A 21,622-nucleotide genomic window follows, 5' to 3' on the forward strand; every position below is an offset into this window, starting at 1 on the left:
AAAACTTACCATAATAGTACATATTACTGCTGTAGTGCTCTATTCGTCATCTTGCCACAGAAGGTCCAATCACCAGAGCTCATTACAATTCTCATTTCGGGTGTGACATATGTCACAATACTCCCAGCAGTATAAGACTAGCATCAGCCCATACTATTTTAGAACTTTTGTAACCATGAAACTAAAAGGCATTTACCCTGAAAGCTAAACAAATGCCGTGATTTAACCGTCAAGGGGTGACTGGATCAGTTTTTTTCTAGAACAGAAAAAAATTGCTTCCCCAAAGGACTTAAAATTATGAGTGGTATTGGATATAAAAATGCTTAACAGGTAGCAGGCATGCCAGTGGCTGGCCCGAGGGAAGGCAGGCTAAAATGGCTTAAAGTGCCATAATGGAAGCATGGTGCAACCTTAAATTAAAAGCTCACTTGAATACTGCAGGATCATCATACTCATGTTAGGGTGGGGTACAGATCATTCCTATAGCACTGGACAGAAACGTCTTCTACTAAGATAAGTATGTTAAGCAAATCCTCAAACTGGAGCCATTAGAGAAGAGTCATCAAATCATCCGGTCTCTAAGCTGCAAGACCCCCTGTTCTGAGACAGGAGGGTCATCTGTAGAGGCAGAACATAAGGGTTTTCCTGGTCTCTTTCATTAAGATGGAGAGCTGGTAGTGCATAGGCCAAAACAGTGCTCTCAACAGTATGTCTGCCTCCTCTTCCTTACCTTCTTCATTATCCTGGGGAGTAGGGAATGGGATGGAATGTGTCAACTCACCCAACCTGGGAGCAGGGTGGTGGCCTACTCTTGCCTCAGCAAGCAGCATTACGATTCTGGTGAGCTCCATGCTCCATAAGCCAGGAGCTGCTCAGTCTGGAGGTTGCACCAAAGTGCACGTGGACCTCACAAAGGCAGTGACTGCAAAGAAAACTGCATTGGGGGCACAAATTGGGGCACACTCCCTAGCAGCAGTAGGATGCTTCATACTACAAAGCACACTAACATAATGGGCCTGAACACAGATGACTTGCTTCGTTGATAACTGTCTGCTGTACCAACTAATTAAATGGATATATCACCTCATCACTTTAACAAACAGACCTGCATAACATCTCCCTCCTCATCTCTTTCTCTCTGTTTCTACGCCTGTAGACATTTGCTGGACAAAGTTTACCCAGAGGCATTTTTCTATAACTAATCATTTGTTCTACTGCTTTAACCTTCTGCTCATTTTTATTAGTTTTTGTTGCAGTTCCAGGACTTTTATTATTTTTTGTTGCAGTTCCAGTTCTGTACACAGATTAACATACTTGAAGATATGTGCTACAGTTCTACATAATATGACACCTAGTCACAAAAAGTGCTCACAGCAAGGACTGTTTATTTTTGAAAATATGTATGTCAACATTTTTGTCTTTGAATATACCCAGGTACACTCTGATGAGGAAAGGATCACAGCTCACTGTGTGGCAATGCTTACATCTCTGCTGTTCACAAACATGTTAAAAAAAAAAAAAGGAATTCATGGCACTGGACTTCACAGCGGAATGCTACAGTTCAGGAACAGCCCTTAGTACAATTTAAAACAAAAGCCACTGTTTCCTTTTTGGAAAGTATCATAAAAAGGATTTTAAATGACAGTCATTTCCTAGTTAATCCTTTAATGCTCTCATCCTTCATAAATGTGCTTCAAGGGTCACCTCATTTTAGTTTACACAGATGATTTTTAAATATAGATCTGTGTACTTATAAATTAATGGCACAGTATAAGATGCGCCATGCTTTTTACTTTAACCACATGAATCTATAATACAGACTGGAACTGGGTACAGTATTTACTTTTCCTACTAACATTGCAAAGCATGTGATTCTGGGAAACCTGTGCTCCACAAGCAGAAAGGGGCTGGACTTGCATCTATGAAAATCTTTTTTAGAAGACTTTCTCAAAACTTTATGTCCTTAACAGTCTGTGAAGAAAAAAATGTTTTCAATGTTAACATTTTCACCATACTGACAAACTAAGGCGAGGCTACAAACAGCATAAAAATATGTTTATTTCAAATGACCTAGTAACATCCAATATACAGCTAATACTACACTGAGACAGTGTGGGGCCTGAGTGGAGAGATGAAATCAAGAAAAAAAAGAGAAGTATTGTTGGAACTAACTTCATCTTCAAGTCTTAGTGAGACCCTTCACATGATGAACACTGTTTTTACAAAATATCAACACAAATACTGATAAATGGACTGTATTTCATATATCATGGGAGAAAGGTAGGTTAAAAAAAGTGTGTACACAGGTCCCTGGATAAAATAGGGCTAAGTCCTGGTGTACGCACTGATGACAGGACTGAAAAAAAGGCAATACAGAATCCTCCGGGAATGGAAAAATTCCTATCATACGTTTAGGCAAGGGGAGAGTGCACCCCCATCCCTGTGTTAGGAAGAAGAAGCTGGCCAAAAAGATATTGACAGGCCAAGCAAGATGCATGGAGACAATAAAGTGGACTGTTGAGGACAATGAAGAAATTATGTATTATAATTATGCAAGAATTTCCAGAAATGGGATATATAACACAAGCAGGAAAGAAATTAGAAGCAAAGAAATATTTCCACAAAATAAACTTAAAAAAAATATCTTTAATGCAATAGAGCAAAGATAGGCACTGTCTAGATGAAGAAATGATGGGCCACCACTTAAAAGAAGTGACAAGAGAACTTCAGAAAAAAGAAAGAATGAAAACAGAGGTTTTTGAAAAATATAAATACAAAATATTGACACGGGAAAGAAAAAGATATATGTTGTGATATTCATGCAGAGAAGAAAGCTACACTAAGCAATACAATGAAATGACCAAGGATATTTAGATATTTGAAAGAACTACAGCATAGACACCAAGATAAGGTAAACTTAACAAAACAAAAAATAAGATTACAAAAAGGAATGTTTAAAAAAATGAAAATTAATGAGGTAGAAATTAAACAGAAATTAAAGTGACAGACTGTCTGTGAAGTGAAGGATTTAGTGTTGAAAATCTAACACAGGAAGTGTTGCAACATGATAGGCCAGTGGGTCCTCAAACAGAGGAGCAGCAGGTCGAATGGGATACATTTGAAAAGAATATGCCATACATAAGGCAGTGTTCTGGAGGCTTCTGTAGGAGACTTAAAAGTCCAGTTGAGTTTGAAGAGCAAAGGAAGGAGCAAAAACAGTGGTAACTCTGGAAGAGGTAATATTATTTCAGAATGGGCCAATGGGACCACAGACGGAGCAGGATGCATCTGAACAGGGTATGTAACAGGACAACATTCTAGAACACTCTACAGGAGTCTCCTATGAAAGTGAGCAAGGAAGACCCTCTCAGTTCAGAAGAAAATGATGTAGGAACATAATAGGCAAGTGATCACAGGGATCATAAGATTCTTAGACATATACACCTTTAAGTAGATCCTTAAGGAAAGACTGTCTTGATACAACAGACATGGGTAGAACTATTAAGATAGATGAAAGAAATAGATTACAGAAAGAAAATACAACCAAAAATGTTAGAAGACTAGTAAAAAAGATAAATACAATAACCAGGACTACTAAGATAAATTCATGAAGTATTACAGAAATAAGCAGGGTATACTACTGTGCAGATAAACTCAAAGGATAAAACGTTACCCCGTTACCACAAAAACAAAGAACAACAAAGGAAAAGAAGCAAACGTGTCGAATGCCACCATGTAAGAATCACGGAGAAACCTATAAGGTAGCTAACACAAGAAGCTACACAATACATTGATTAGATATACTGCAGTGACTATGCAACAGTGGCAAACCACTTTGCAGTTAAACCGTGACCAAGGGCAAATTATAATCCCAGAGATAAAAATCTAGTGGGAGATATTCAAAGGTGATTTTTTTTTTTGTCACTGCCAATGTTTTGTCTTGTCCTTAACCCATTAATCTGTTTACTGAGCATATTAGGCTATTGTTACAGCATAACTCCTTGAAACCAATCTTATTTAAAGACATCTCACCTGCTTTTCATGGATGATTTAAAAGTACACAGTTAAACATATGAGGATCTGAAAACACAAGTACAAATGGTTAAAATTTTCTCAGATGATAGATGAGCAACATTTATAAAAGAAAAGTTGCAGAAACAAGAAAATATCAACCTGGGAGGGAAAAATACAATATAAAGGAAATTTAGCAGGAGATATTGTATAAATATCTGGGAATAGATGAAGGGGTGGCAATAAAACATGAATAAATGAAAACAAAGCTTAGTAAGGAATACGTCAGAATACTAAAGGTAACTGCCCTGATTACTTGGAATAAAGTCCAAGTTATAAACCAGTTTGCTTTTCCTGTTCTAACTTACAGCAGTGGTGTTATTAACTGCCCACTGAATCAGTTGGACAAGAAAACAAGAAAAATGATTTGTGCTTATCAAATGGTATATAAAGACTAATGCGTACTGAGATTATATACATCCCTCACTCTATAGGAGGTATGGTCTTCCTCAAAATGGACTACATGTATAGGTTTGCAATAGGACTGGATACATATCTGTTCTCCCCATCAGATCCAAACATAGTGACAGTCCTAAAGCAGGAAGAGAAAAAGCCAGATGCAACATCCTTATTTACTTTAGGAGAAGAATTTCGGAAAAGAGTGGGAATGGAAATCAGCCAGAAGTAGACACAAATCAGATAGTAATTGAAGGTGCCAAAAACAAAACAAAACAAAAGAAAGAATATAAAGAAAAAAAAGACTAAAAGAAAAAAAGACAAAGTCTACAAATATAGTGTCAAACATGGAGAACTTGAAGAACAACATGACGACCAAAACTTGGTGCAGGGATGGTTAAGGGGAAGTAAACTGAAACAAATAGATGAATGACAAAAATATTATGACTACATACACACAGGTTTACAAACTACACTGAAAAAGTGGGAGAAACAGACAAATGCAGGCTCTGTAAAATGGAACTGGAAACAGTGGTACATCTGTTTGCTTGGTAGAACACACTCATGGACTAGGGTTTGTTTACTAATGAGCAAAATAACATGGCAAGTGTGTTATGTTAGGGATTGTGCAAACACTACAACCCAGAAATAGCTGAGAAGCACTGGAAACGTAAACCACAAAGCATTACTGACGGTGATTATGATGTTTATAACACATGGAATCACTCAAAAATAAAACAGACATAGCAGTCCAAGAAACAAAAAACAGCATCCAGTGATTATAGTTTCTTAAGTATGGACAATCACAGCATAAAAATACTAGGATTTGCAAGCAAGAACAAGAGCAATGTGGAAGAAAGATATCCAGACAATTCCAACAGTATCAGGAGCAAGAGAACTAATAAAAAGTTACAAACTGTGTTAAATACGCTGCCAATATACATCACCCCGTATGAATTACACAAGTAGGCAATACTGGGGCGCGCTTTTACTGTCGTGAAGAGCACTCTTGGCTAACATCAAAAAATGAAGCAATATTAATTTCATGAACTCTAATTATTCCCTGACTTAAGAATGGGGCCCATTCCAGTCACAGTATCAGAAACCCAAAACATTTGGTGAAATTTAAAAAAAAGATGGTGCCTTTACACCAGGAGTCTGTACATTTCTGTGCAAGATGTAGATGCAGGAAGGCCAACCTCCTATTTTTAGTTTTATAAACACTTCAAATTCAGGTAAATACTCATCACATTTTCATTTTGTACTCTGCCAATGACAGATCGTCCTTACCTGTTCATCTTGGCCAGAGACTGGATCCAAACTATTTAAGGCATTCTCCACTCTGGCAAGCCGTCCCGAGAGAGACAACAGAAGATTCACAACTTTGTCAAGGTCGCCAATGAATGTTCGGAATTTCTCAAACTCATTGGCCTTACAGCACTTTTTGAGTAGCACTTCCAGCTCTTCTCCCAGGGTTGTGTTGGCACTGATGTCTTCTAGCAAGCCCTTCTGAGCCCCTTGTAGTACTGCGAGTTTTCTGCTCAAGCTGTCAATCAACTGTTGCTGTTAAAACAAAGACAAGACAAAGAAGGTGGTCAACTTCTTAGGACACAACACCATCAAAAGCCTTCACTAGAATGGCATCAGACAACTCAGTTGTGCAAGGTGTATGGGGATAGGTCAGTCAACAGGTACAGCACATACAACACCACCTTGTGGCTGGATGTTATAACAATATGCATCCACGTACTTCCCAAACAGAATCCACTTCCTCATCCCCCACTTGACATGTTAATTTGTCAGCAATCATAAGTGTGCAAACAAGGACACAAATTTAGGGATGACACCTACCCTTTTTGCAGGACACACAAACACCCACACATGCAGAAATAACAACCTTCATGCAATTTTTACAGCAAGAAATGGTTTCTAACTTACCTGTAATTACTGCAGCAAATTACGATTTTTGTACTAAACACCTTAATGATATAAAAATAGAAGCAAGCACATTTCAACAGTGAGTGTCTGTTGATTTCAAAACTAAATTGCAGACCTCTGTAATGACAATGTGTCTGGTATGTCCCATAAAAGCTCATATCTTTGTAAAAACTCCCACATTAGGCATCTAAAATGGTGTGAACGTTAACAGAAACAATGAGCAGAATCCCCAAATCCAGCTCTTCAGTTCCTTTTCAATGGAGGCCTCAAAGAGAACGCTCTGACTACAGATATCCAATAACTATGCAACAAAAAGCAGAAACCTATCAGTAATATTGCCTGATAAGGGACCACTTGATTTCTGTTTAATATACATGTGATGCTCCTGAAAAATTTCCAGACCAGCACTATCACTATTCGTTTATGTAACTGGCCATAATACAGATTCTTCTTCGCAATCTCTGTCCATCATCTACCCTCTCCACTACTATCTCTATCTCCTTTTTACCTAGAAGCCCTCAACACTCCTTCATAATCCATAAACATCTTCATCCTATATCTCCTACTCAATATCAATTTTCAGCTGATGTCATATGAAAGTAACTAGACTCTTATAAACTTGGCATTAGCTAGTATTTTATTGTACTCTTCATTTAACTGTCATGTTATTACACTTTTATGTATGTACATTTGCTATTCTATGTATGTACATTTATTATTTTTTTGATTAACTGTCATATCATTACTAGTTCATGTATATATGTTATGTACATTTATTATGTAAATCTTGTATAATTGCCTTCTATTCATTATGCAAAATGGAGCATTTCTGCCCTGGGCCTCTGCTGAAAATAGAACCTGTGCTGAGTCAGACGTTCTTGGTCAGCAAAAGCTATAAATAAATCAATAGTCCTACTCACTCCATCCCAGTACTAGGAACTGTAATAAATCTCTCCTCAAATTTTTGTTCAGTTTCTCCTTTGTTACTGGTTGCATGACATCCTTCAGACTGCTGTCCTATACTCATCCATCACTGTTCCAGTGTGTGTGGTGTGTGCCCATGCACAAGTGCACACAAACACATGTGCGCGCGTGCGCACACACACACACACACACACACACACACACACACACACACACACACACACACACACACACACACACACACACACTGCCTACAGCTAATTCCATTCTGCATCATTACCCATGACTTGCACTGCCACTTTGCTCTTGGACACAGTTGCTTTTTCTGAAAACTGCTGCCTTTTTAAGAGTTTCTTCTGTTGAGATAGCTGAACACTGTCATGTTGGCTTTCTCTCCTTTAACTAGTGACACATACACTAGACAGCTCTGTTCATTCTACCACATTTCTCATGGCAAAGTTTGCATTAGTTTAAAAGTTCTCCTCCAAAGAGTTTACCCTCACTACATCTTTACATCATGGTCCCCCCTGAACCACACAGTGCATTCCACAGGGTCCTGCTGGTATGGATGACAACTGCCTGAGAAACATACAGTGAAACATACAGTGAAATGGGTATCTATGCATTTAATGTAATTTATTTTAATTAAATTGGGAAATGAAGCAAAAAATAATGTCTCCGCTCTCCAAAGTGTCCTCTGGCAACGTGTAGTACCAAAAATCTCGAAATAAAAAACCTTAGGACACACCACGAGAAGTTCCAATTCTGCTTTTATTCAATTAAGCATAAAAAATGATAAAAGATAAGCGCTTTCGCGTGCTGGAAATGCACGCTTCCTCAGATCTCATTTTATAGCAAGAATTGCTTGGTTTTTATATTAAACTATGACCAATACAAATTCTTCTTCAATTAAGGATAATTGGCAATTAATGCAAAAGCTATTCTTAAGCACAGGTACAAAACTTCCTGCTGAAAACAATTAGAATGTGAACCTAAGCTCACTTTCAATTAACAAAGGCTTCCCCATAAAAATATTATTAAAAGGCTGAACATATTATTCATTTCAAAGACCTATAAATCAGTCAGTCAGTAAATATTCATAATAATGTTTCATCAACTTAAACACACGCTAATACTATAAACTTAAAAAAATTTTTTAAAAACATAAAAACAATTCTTTATAACAAGACAACCTCAATTCACTTGCTTAAGTTGTCATACAAAAAATCAAACAGCTCTCTCATCCTATTAGAAATGAGCTGTTGATACTCCATAATAAGCGTGATCCCTGCTATTACAATCTGCTGATACCCTTCATGTCTCATATTAAACAGTTCTAGGAAATATATATATACAGCTGATAAGTAATATTTGCGTAGAGTGCAGAATAAAATTTTTTTCTGTGAATCTTGATCATCTCAGCCTGTCAGTGAGACCGACCAAATCTGTTTCATCTGCCGTGTTCACGACCAAGCTGTGCTCTGGCCCAACTGGGCTCTTGTGTATAGTAAAAACCAATATAATACTGCATACTGAAGCTGCTTTAAGCTGTTATGTTTTAAATAAGAACTGATGTTCAATGACATTTATTACCGATTCAAGTTAAGAACAATTCCTATTTGTAAAATCTAAAGCATCTCACTAAAATAATAAAACAGAATAGATAAATTTCATCTAACATGATTGTCATAAAGCTGCGCTCAGACACTGCAGAGAACTTGTGAATAATAAGGGTTGACTGTATAGCAGCAAGCGGAAGCAGCATATAGCTGCTGAATTTACGTTCCGCTTGCAGTCTACTTTGCGTTCCACTTTACAAACGTTTAGGGCACAAATATTCTCCAATCTTGTGCATAAAAATAAATATTAAAAACAAAGTTTGACCTGAGTTATAAGTAATCCCAACGCTATTGGATCTACTCCTCCAATCGTAAGAAAAATAACCTATAATATGCTATAAAGAGCTCACTGTGCAAATTTAATATGTAAAGGAGAAAGGCTTCTAAGCTTGCAATTGATAAGATAAGCGTCAAAGCTGTTCCCTATAATGTAATGCTCATATCTGAGGTAGTTTCTAATAAATGAACTGATCAGATGAAAGGCACATACTGTTCTAAAAATGTGCCATTCATAGGTTGAGTTACTTTATAAATCATTGTCTGCTTTATAAGCTCTTCACAAAATCTTTCCCATTGTTCAAGTTGTTAAACTATTTACATTATATATATAGTATCCTAACTTATCATTAATATCCCACACATTCTGTCTAATCTCGGTCTGAAGTTAAATCTATAGTCCAAAGTTATAGCTCATTAAATACTTATATGCCTAATAAAGTTAAAAAATAAAAATATATGCAAAAAATCTATCATAAGGAGTGCTAAAAGTGTCTCATGTCTTATGCATTAAAATAGACTTAAATGCTATATCTATGTACAACAATTTAAAAACTTATTAGGTCAGATTCTTAGTAAGCTTGTCATTGAGTTTTTCTCTTGTAGACCTCGACAATATACTCCTATCAAAAACTTTATAAAAGCACATATAAATCAAGGATAAGCTATAAATATTATGCTCATAGGCCCCTATCAAAACAAAACGAAACTAGATGCTCTGACCCATGTTGGTAAAATTGGTCTGAGACCGGAGATGAAGAAGCCCTTAATATCATAAAAAATCTAATTTCATAAAGTCAAGCCAAAGGCTTGAGTTTTATGTGTCAATAAACTCTCTTGAAAGTGATGAAGCTGTACTGCCTGTAGGCTGAGTATGAGTTAGCCATCAAAAACAATGTAAACACACTTTGAAATCATAGATGAGCTATATTTGTTGTGGTCACAAACCCCTAACAAAACTAAGGCCGAGTGTTCTGACTCATGTAGATGAACTTAGTCTAAGACTAGATATAAAGAAGCACTGAATGTCATAAAAAATGCTGATTACAGAATTTCAAGTTGGAGATTTGACTATTGTATGTCTGTAAATTCTCATGAAGAATGAAACTATAATTACCTGTGGGATTAAATGTAAATCTACAGAGAGAACTATAATAATGCATTCCTATCACATAAGATAGGTTTCAATGAGACAAAGTTGTTGATGCCAGGATCTCTATGCGCTCCTGTCTTAAAGATCCACTTCAGTTTTTTATGCTTAATTGAATAAAAGCAGAATTGGAACTTCTCGTGGTGTGTCCTAAGGTTTTTTATTTCGAGATAAATTGGGAAATGGGTAACCATACAGTTTGTGTAGTTATTGTAATTGGGTAATTACACTAAACAGAATTCTCATTTTCTGATATAGCTAATCAGGATACAGACAATATTAGAAACATTAACTGGGTAATTGTACCATACAGAATTACATTTTTCTGGTAAAACCAGACATGATACAAACAATATTACAAATAAGGACAGGTAAGTCTAAAATTAACAAAATGCAGATTTACCTAGCCTATGGTAGACAGTCTAATTTACAGAGAAAATATTTCTACAGTATTTAATATAATGAACAGGACACAGCTGTCAGTATACAGTATTAAACAATGACAGCAAAGCAGACCTATAATACACCATACAGAAAGGCAAAATTTATTAAAATTTAGTCTAAGGAATCAGAGCAAATATGAAACAATCATCTCAGCATAACGAGGACTCCTTTCAATCACCCTCCTTTTCCACATTCAAAAGCATTAGAAAAATCTGTGCACCAGCAACTTCTTCAGTAATAAAACATAATTTCTAACAAACATGACTTGAAAATTTCATACCGAACTGTCACCTCCCTCTTGGAGAAGCTAGAGCATGTGTTGCCATTTATATGATGGTGAACACACTGCTGCCACGTGTCTTTTATCCAAGTGAATGACATGGCTACTCACTGTGGAAGCACTAAACTTAAAAGTATTGAAATGACTCCACTATTACTCTTTCTGATAACTAGCTGGAGATCAACGTGTTTCGTTTCGCTGCAGTTCTTGTTCAGCCCACTGCGTCTACACCTGAATGCTTCTAAAAGAAAATCAGTGCTATTAACCCCCAAACCAAGTACTAATTTTCCAACATCTCAAGCCATAACAAACCAAACATCATCGCTTCATTTGATAAGAAACTTGACATGATTTCTTTAGTTTTATCCCTCATTGAAATGACATTGAGAAACATTGATTACCAATTAAAAATTAGTAAGACCAACCAACAAATGTGCCATGTTATAAAAAGGTCAGTACTTTCCTCACTGATAGTATCAGGGGGGTCACAGCAAACTCCCGTTTGTTACCTTCACTTCTTATATTCATCTAATGCATTCATTGGATGGGCTGCATGATTGCAACACAAATCAGAGTAAATTATGTAACAAAATATGCAGACTGGTTGCTAGTCACCATGGTAGAGCCCATCATGCCCTCCCAACGAAATGCATTCAGTAGCTAGAGATCAGTTATTATTTATCAGTCATGCAGCTATGTTTTTTCACAAACTTTTCTACCCTTCCAACTGCCGTTCCTTATTTGCAAGTTGGTGGCAAACCCATCATGAAATTTAGGCACACAGAGATAGGTTATCAAACATTCAAAAAAAACAGAAAAATGGATTCGGTGCTTCAAAGTTCCCTATCATTTTTGTCAAACCCCAGAATAAACTCATCCACACCCTCAAGTACCTCTCCAAAGGGAACATCTTAAAGATCCCAGCAGAAGACTAGCTACAAATTTCAGCCCTCCATGACCTATACTTTCATTCTTCATTCGCATACTCATCTGTGTCATTACTGCTTTTGCATCACTTCAGTAAACTCCTTAACTTGCATTTTTCTGTTTGCTTTGTAAACTGCACTGCATTTTCATTGTATGTTTGTGTCCAGACCATTTCTCCTTAGGACTCCACTGAAAATGGTGGAATATTCTCATTAACAAATGTAATAAACAAATAAAATAAAATCTCAGATGAAACAAGTTATCACCACTAGCGGAAAGAAATACAGCAGTCAGGTAGTTTTTTTTTTTTTTTGCACTGCTGTGAAAATATTATACAAAACTGTGGCCTAATGGAGGGAGAGCACCAGAAATGAATTTTTTGACTATAATAGGAGGAAGACTCCCAACCTTTTTAGCAGCAGTGAGCAGCTGAGGGTATCACCCATGCCATGACTAACGAAAAGCAGACATACAGTTGATAAAAATGCAAGTCATTAGCATTTTTTACTGATCATTCATTAATCTGGCGAGTGGGGTAGTTTTTATTCAGCAGTGAAATGAGGATGCCGAAAGACACACAACAGAAAGCTAATACCTGAAGACCTGAAAGTGATTTCATTCCTCCATACCAACATGAACACATAAAATGCTTTTCTCAAATATTGAATTTTGCTGTAGAAAATGCTTTTCATGATTTTATGCAGCATAAGCATGAGTTGGTATATAACTTGAGTAAAAAGGAATGGCATGAATTACAGGCATTAGCGAATAATGAACATCTTATTATCAAACCATCTGATAAAGGTGGGAAGATAGTGGTTATGAATGTTGCACAATATTATAAAATGTGTATGATACATCTGGATGAATGTTGCACAATATTATAAAATGTATATGATACATCTGGATGAATGTTGTACAATATTATAAAATGTGTGATACATCTGGATGATATTAATACTTATGTTAAAAGCAATATAAATGAATACATTAAGGCCTTGAATGATTCTGATACCCTTATATCTAAGGGAGTGAGGTTAAAATACTTCTCACAAAATGACAAAGATAAAAAGTTTAATACTGATGATAATGAGTTGGCTTTATTTTACTGTCTTCCAAAAATACATAAAAGTGTTGTTGACCCATCTGGTAGGCCTATTGTATCTGCCCAAAAATATTTTTTATCTAATATTGGGAAATTTTTGCATGAATATTTATTTCCCTATGTAATAAAGTTATCTAGTTATATTAGAGATAGTTTTGATTTTTTAGATAAATTATCTAATATACAATGGAGTGAAGATATGTTTTTTTATAAGTGTTGATGTTGTTAGTTTGTATACTAACATACACTGCCAGTTTGGTTTAGAAGCAGTAAAATATTTTTGGGTGATAGTCAAGTAACCCATTATATCATTGAAATATTGGAATTTTGTTTGAATAATAATTTTTTTATGTTTAATGAACAAATGTATAAACAAATCAAGGGGACTGCTATGGGGGCATCTTTTGCCCCCATGTATGCCAACTTGATGATGGGTTTATATGAGTTAGAATGGCTATATCATATAGATTTTTTTTTAATTATGTAGTTAGTTATATTCATTTTATAGATGATCTTGTTTTTATTTGTAAAGGTGGGATGTCTTATGTTAATCAGTTTATAGAAGTTATGCAAAATAATAGAATTGGATTTTCTTTTGATGGCATACAGGTGGGCAATGATATCACTTTTTTAGATATACATCTGATTTTGGAGGACAGTAATATTTTACGTACGTCTGTGCATAAAAAAATTTCTGATAGTAATCAGTATTTGATGGGAACTAGCTGTCATCCAGCTCATAGCTTAGTCTCTTTACCCTATGGAGAATATATGAGACTCAGACGGCTATGTAATACTGACATGGACTTTTATAAAGAAATTAATGTGACTAGTAGGATGTTTAGATCGAGAGGCTACAATGAAGTTAGTATTCAAACAGCTATAGATAAGGTTATTAATGGACAGCATAAAGTTGACATTTATAATTGTGGGAGTAAGGGGTATAAATTAGATGTCAGAAATCACGAGAAAAGATTAGTGTATTTTGTCTCTACATATAGTGTATTCAGTGGTGTTTTAATAGATCTTGTTAAACACTACTGTAATTATTTGTTTAGTTCAATGGAACTGAAGAATTTATTGTCCAGTTCTTTAGGTATTTAATTTCGTAGAAGTAGAAATTTAAAAGATATTTTAGTACATAATAAATTTAAATATCCCATTGAAACATTACAATGTAGGACTATGCAGGTTGAGCACTATACCCTGCGGTCATTGAAATGTACGTCATTTTATTGTTCCAACTTTTAACTATATAAATGGCCATCTATTTGAGGTTAATAATACATATATATACAACATTACGTATCCTGTTTTTTTGTTTATTTTGTTCTTTATTTCTTTCTTATTTATAGCACTTTGTGTACTGTGTATTTTTCTAGCTAGTTTCACTGTGTGTGAGGTATTAACTGGAAATTGTCCACTTTTATTAAGCATCTGTTGGGTTGTTTGTTTGTAATAACTTGTTGCAGTTAAACTCTTTTTTTTTCTACAGGCTCCTTTAGCTGTTTAAAACTTTCATTTAAAAGCTCACTGCTGCTTTTCAGGTGTGAGAAACATTTCTGCAGTTTGTTCTAAGCAGTGGGGATATTTGTAGCATTTCCATATTCAGGCTTGTATTTGGACCTAGTGTTTGTGGAGGCTGTGTGTCTGAGCACATATTCAGGGACATCTTGGCATTTCAGTGAGAGAGAATTGTTTGAGGTCATTGGCTGACTGAGTTGGTGGCTTTGCAGTTGCCCGCCCCTAGTGTAAATTTGATCTGGGACCCTCCTCCCAGTCTAGTGTCATTACCTCATTCTACCCAGTACAGGGAGAACATTTGAGAAGGCCAATCAGCTTAGTTTCTGCTACTCCTTTCCCTCTTTCCTTTCTCTCTTTCCACTTAAAAAAAAAAATATCTGCTTTTACTGTATTTCTGTTTCTTCCTACTTTATTTTGCTTTTGTGCCATCTTAAAAGTACTCAATTGTATTTATTACTGCTTAGTGTAACTCATTCTAAGCCTTTTAGTTTAAGCACTTGGGCTTCAGACCAGTTGTTTTACATTAAGAAGGTTTGTGGCCTGCACTGTGGTGGCAGGACAGGTAGCTTACATCCTTCTAAGTTGGGATCTGCTGATTGAGGGCTCAGTGTCCGTTATTCTAAAAGTGTATTAGTTCTGGTTTAAGCACTTGGGCTTCAGGCCAGTTATTTTACATTAAGAAGGTTCGTGGTCTGCATTCTTGTGGGAGGAGAGGCTGGACTCTGCCCTTCTGAGCTGGAAATTTCTGGTTAAAGGCTTATAGTGCCTGCATATTTGAACTGTTTCTTACTGAAATTGGTACACCTTGTTTGCTGTAGCATAGACTAGATCCAGGCCTGCTGAATCTAGCTTTGTTTGTATGCTTGTTGTTTGTTTGCTTATTTCCCTGAAACGCTAATTTCACCGAAAATGCAGCTTTTCAGCACTTCTGTGGATCCCTAGTGATATCTGCATTGCTTACTGTACTTATTTCCTTGTTTCACTTGAAAGAAAGTTACTGTTTGTCATTTTTGCATTTAAGTTACCTGTAACACATTGCATTTAAGTTACCTGGCACTTGCTTACTAAATCAGCACTAAAAAATTACAAGCACTACACCCTCACAAACTCCCCTTGAGTACCTTGTTCCCCACTGGCCCTTTTTTTCAATTATAAAGGAATTCCCAATACTATTCTAGCATGTCCAAAGGTCAGTTGTCAATTTCCTCTCCGGTCCAGCTGGTGAATCTGGGAATCTTGAGGCAATGTTACAACTGCCTCATGTACACAGACAACCCTCTCCTCCTCCCAACAAATTCCAACACATGTGAGAGATGCAACCATATAGCCAAACTGGAGGCTAAGCTCTCTCAACTCAGTACTGGCGTAACCAGTCAGGAAGAGAAGGAAACCACACTCACTACAATTCCAGTCTCACATAGACCTACCACGACAGCAAACCAAACACATAAACACACAAAAACATACTCTGAGTCTCTAAATAAAAATCTGCCTAAGCAGCAGAGACCTCCAAAGCAGACACCCAAGCAACCGCTACCCCAAAACAAAACACGTGCAACACATAGCTCACAAAGCCAGTGTGCCAAACAGTCACAGCCCTTAAGGCTACACAACACACTTGATATACTTGTAATAGGTGACTCTATCGTCAGGCACACTGACGTCCTGCTCACCAGGCTGAACAAGGAGAAGGTCACGGTGAGCTGCCTGTCGGGCGCTAGGATCCGCCACATAACACAAGCACTCAGGTCACCCCAAGGCAAGTACAAATATGACTCAGTCATTGTCTATGCTGGTGTGAATGACCTGAGAAGTACCTCCCTGGACTACATGAAAAGAGACATAGAGGAGCTCTCTGAGCATGTAGCCCAGGCCGGTATGACCCTGACCTTGAGTAGCATCTTACCCTCACCAAGAATGATGCCACAATATGAAGACAAGATGATCAATTTTAACAATTGGCTTAAGTATTGGTGTCATTCAAAGGGGATCCAATGCCTGTCAGCCTGGGATGACATGCTCGACAAGCCACGATGCTTCGCTAGGGACGGCTTGCACCTGTCACCCCTGGGCTTTCGGATATTGGCAAAGGCTCTTGCTACCCCATAGTGCCTTTTTTAGGCAAGGCTCAAAAGACAAACCCACCTCCATAGGTATCACAAGGGATAAGAAACCAAGAGTAATGCTACTCAACGCCAGAAGTCTAAACCTCAAGATGCACGCACTCGAAACTCTACTTAGCATTTAGAACATCGATATCTGTGCAGTAACAGAAACCTGGTTCAAGGCTCCTGAGAGCACCCCAGCACTACCAGGGTATACCTCATACCATGCTTTTCGGCCCCAAAACTTGGACCGAACCACAAAAGGAGGGGGAGTATCAATATTCGTCAAAGATACCCACACCTCACTTCTTATAGCTTTCTCTTACATTTTTTTTTATTTCTGTCTTACACCCTTTTACTTTCTACTCTCTTTTTCTTTTCTTTATTAATATATAGAAATACTTTTGATCATATAGACACAGTAAATAATAAGATTCGCATAGGAGTTGAGTTGGGACAAAAATGTTGAGTTTTGTTAATTATTAATAATTTTGGGCTTGATTTCACTTACATAGAGTCTGTAATAACCTGTAGAATGCATTGTGAAGGTTTTGTCATGTTTAGATGCATTTACACTGCTAAATGAATGTTTGTCACTAGTTTTTAATAAGTTTCCCGCCAAAATTTTAAGAGAGACAATCTGGGATGTGGGCTGTCTCATGCACAGTGTCCATGAGCTACTTCAAAAGCTTCAACTCTCAGAATTCTCACAGAGAAGCTGAAAGCAGCTGCTCTCACCTTTGACCTAGATATCACACTGACACATCACAGATACAGGAATAGCAGATTAATAATATGTGTTAAAAACCTATGTCCCAAACATATACATTACTATAACTCATTTAATTCATCTGATTGACAAGCATAAATAATTTTATAACTCTATACTGGAAGAAATTGTCATGTGATATAGTTTAAAGCAGTAGTATAGCATGTTTGTAAAATCTGGTTACTAAAATGTGTTTGCTGTGCATTATTTTGTATAAAGCAGACAGATTTATTGAAGGGACAGCAATGTAAGATGGTGCTCAGTAAAGATACAACTCAGTGAGATCAGATATATATATATATATATATGTATGTGTGTGTGTGTGTGTGTGTGTATGTGTGTGTATGTGTGTGAGATTGTTTGTGTGTGTGTGTGTGAGTGTGTGTGTGTTTGTGTGTGTGTGTGTGTGTGTGTGTATGTGTGTGTATGTGTGTGTGTGTATGTGTATATATATATATATATATATATATATATATATATATATATATATATATATATATATATATATATATATATGTATATGTGTATATGTATGTATGTATGTATGTATATATATATATATATATATATATATATATATATATATATATATATAATGTGTGTGTGTGTGTATGTAGATATGTATATAAATGTTTCTGAGAATCTGCTTAACTATGAAGTATGATTTATAACTTCTATGAATACAATATTTTATTCTATTGGCAATAATGAGTTTGAGTAAATGCTCATATACAAGCAATTCAAGGTTTTTTTTGGAAGCTGTTAAACTGTATTTACATGACAGAAAATAGATGCATCCTAATATATGTAATGTCTGAATCATATTAGCCAAAGTTTTTGATTTAAATGAATGTTAGAACTTATTTTTCTCTCCTCTTGATTTCTAACATCAAGATTATTTGAATGCTGTTTGCATACAAGTGTTTTATATTACATGGATGTATATAGTAGTATGAACAGTTTAAAAAAAAAAAAAAAAAAAAAGGTTTATTTTAGTTTATATGATGCTGTTTTACCAAATGTGTAGTCTTGTCTTGCTAGATAATTGAAATGAAAACTGTTAACTTCAGTTAAATATAACTAGTATTAAATTGATAAGGTGGTAGATGACGTACTGCTGCTTAGGGTAGGGGGTTAACTTGAGTGGTAAATACTACTCTAAGTTGGAGTTTACAACTCCAGGCTGGATGCAAGGTTTAATCCTTACATTATTTTCACTTGTTCATTGTTATTTGTATATAGTTTTGACATCCACAATATATTTTGTACATTCATTGTCACTACAAACAAAATTGAATCCTATACGAAATCCCATAAGAGATTCAATAAATACAGCTATATTTAAAGGTACACCTAAAGAGATGTAACATTACTTATCTTGTTATTTGTTATTTTGATCATAAGATTCTTAAGTTTTAAAAATGCCAAATGACATCTTTAAAAGGAATTTCTTTAAACATTAATGGATTGAATAATCCATGTAAAAGGGCAAGCCTAATAAGATACATTAATTTACATAAGGCCAACTTAGTCTTCCTACAAGAAACCCATCTCTTGAAAAAAGATATTGATAAACTAGCCACAAACAAATATACAGTATTGGTTAGTTCAGAGCACACTCAGAAAAAAAGAGGAGGGGCTATTTTATGGAATAAAAGTATGCCCATTCCTAAAACCATTAAGTCTTATCAGGATGACAAAGGAATGTTATGTATGGTTACAATACAAATTAATGGGAAGACTTACACTTTAATTAATGTATATTGGATACCTGGAATTGGTATTAATACAGTGAAACATCATCTTGATAAGATCATATCATTCTCTATAGGAGATATTATTTTAGCTGGTGACTTTAATTGTATACTACATGAAAGTGATACTATCACTATAGGAAAGAGAAGAATTACATCTAATGCAAAACATTTAAAGGATTTTGCTAATTCTTATCATTTGAATGATATTAATAATCAGATAGATTCAAAATCATTACCATACACCTTTTTTCTAACAGATACAAAACTTATTCAAAAATAGATAGGGTCTTTATTTCTAACCAGATGGTAACAGATTTAATTAATTCCAAAATCATTTCATGTCCTATATCTGATCATAATTCAATTGTTTTGAATTCATGATAAAAATACTCATAATGTTCAGATCAAAAGGATACCAGCATACTTAACTCAACTAAAAGACTATAAAGAATATATACTTTCAGAAGTAAAACATTTTTAGACATAAATAACACTCCTGAAGTCTCCATTGTTTATGTTTGGGATGCCTTAAAATCATATCTATATAGACAAAGTATCAGATGGTATAATAATAAAAGGAAATCTTGGGATAAGGAATTGTTAGATATTCAAAGTAAATTAGACTCTTATAAACATAATAATAAAGAAAATATTATGGACAAGAACGTTATTGAAGAAATAAACAAACTAAATGAGAAATACAAAGAAATTTTAACTCATAAAGTTAAAATAACTTTAGAGAATACAAGTTTTTGTCTTATTCAATAAGCCCCAAATACTTACATAGACTTAAAAATAAAACAAAAAGGTTGAATAAACAAAACCATATCAAAGAAATCTTTTCTCTAAGGAAAAGAAGAATGTTTCTAGTATACCAGAAATACTAGATGAATTTAGAAATCACTTTCACAAAATTAACCATAATAATATTAACATGGAACCTAAAGATAAAATAAAGGAGTTTATAACCACAAATATGAATAAAAGCTTAATAAACAGATTAAACTATTGGACAAGAGTATTTCATATACAGAAGTTATTACACAAATAAATAAGCTTAAATCAAACAAAGCACCGGGTAATGATGGTATTATACCAGAGATATATAAAATCCTTTCTAAAAATACATATTCATTAATACATAAGGTTTTATTTTGGCCCAAACTGAGTTAATAACCCCCATCTTGGCAATATACATTTATTTCGCCAATTTTAAAACCTAATAAAGATCCAACTAGATGTTCTTCATATCGGCCCATCTCATTACTTAATGTTGATTATAAAATGTTTAAGAATATCTTTGCTGATAGATTGAAGACAATCATTCGGCATTATAGATATAGATCAGACAGGCTTCATTGTAAATAGAAATACTTTTGATAACATAAGAAGAACTTTAACATTAATAGATTTTGCAAATAGGAAAAAGAAAGATTTAACACTTATTAGTCTTGATATAAGTTCAGCATTTGATTCAGTAAGTTGGGACTATCTGTTTACCTTAATGAAGTGCACAAACTTCTCGGATGCATTTGTAAATCTAATTGAACATTTATACAAAGGAACGTTGGCTTATATTAAGGTAGGAACATATTTTCACAAAAATACCCATTCTTAAAGGTACAAAACAAGGATGTCCACTTTCTCCACTATTATTCACTTTAGTAATGGAGCCTTGGGCTAATTTGATCAGAAACAGTACTGACATAGAGGGTTTTGAAATAGATGAAAATACAACATCCAAAATTCAACTTTTTGCAGATGATGTTCTAAATACATCAGCAGGATCTAATTCTTCTATACAGTCTCTATTTGATAACATGATGAATTTTAAAAGTATTTCTGGTTTAATATTCAATGAAGAAAAAACTAAAATACTACCTATATATACACGAAAAAATATTCTCATTAGTGATTTTACTAAATATGTACCCAATTCAGGTCAGATAACTTATTTAGGTATAATACTATCTAAAGATATTAAATCTATTATATATAATAATTATAATACCTGTTTTCTTAATATACAAAATCTTTTAATACCTGGAATAATATGTTTTTACTATGGAGGAGAGACTTACAATTATTAAAATGATAATATTCCCCAAGATTTTATACTTAATACAATCAATAATACTTCCACCTACAAAAATAATTATCAAGAAACTGAACACACTAATGTTAAATTTCTTATGGGCACCTAATAGACCTAGGATTGCATTAAAGAAACATACTAATAGCTGGTCTCAAGGGAGTATTTCTTTTCCAGACTTTAATTTATATACTATCTCTTCTATTGCAAAAGTTATTACTTTATTAATAGATCAGTCATATGTC

The 21,622-nt window shown here is 35.0% G+C and overlaps 1 protein-coding gene across 3 annotated transcripts in view; it reads right to left on the reverse strand.

The window, feature by feature from the left end:
- SHROOM4 (shroom family member 4) overlaps nucleotides 1-21,622 on the reverse strand; it is a 1,399,869-nt gene that overhangs the window by 8,416 nt on the left and 1,369,831 nt on the right. For all 3 annotated transcript variants that reach the window (XM_044057534.1, XM_044057535.1, XM_044057537.1), the window contains one exon: nucleotides 5,758-6,030. In XM_044057534.1, coding sequence (XP_043913469.1) covers nucleotides 5,758-6,030 — 273 coding nt within the window. The remainder of the gene's footprint in view (nucleotides 1-5,757; nucleotides 6,031-21,622) is intronic.

Source organism: Protopterus annectens, chromosome 15.part0 (assembly GCF_019279795.1).
Source record: "Protopterus annectens isolate FY-2018-M chromosome 15.part0, PAN1.0, whole genome shotgun sequence".
NCBI classification, from domain to species: domain Eukaryota; kingdom Metazoa; phylum Chordata; order Ceratodontiformes; family Protopteridae; genus Protopterus; species Protopterus annectens.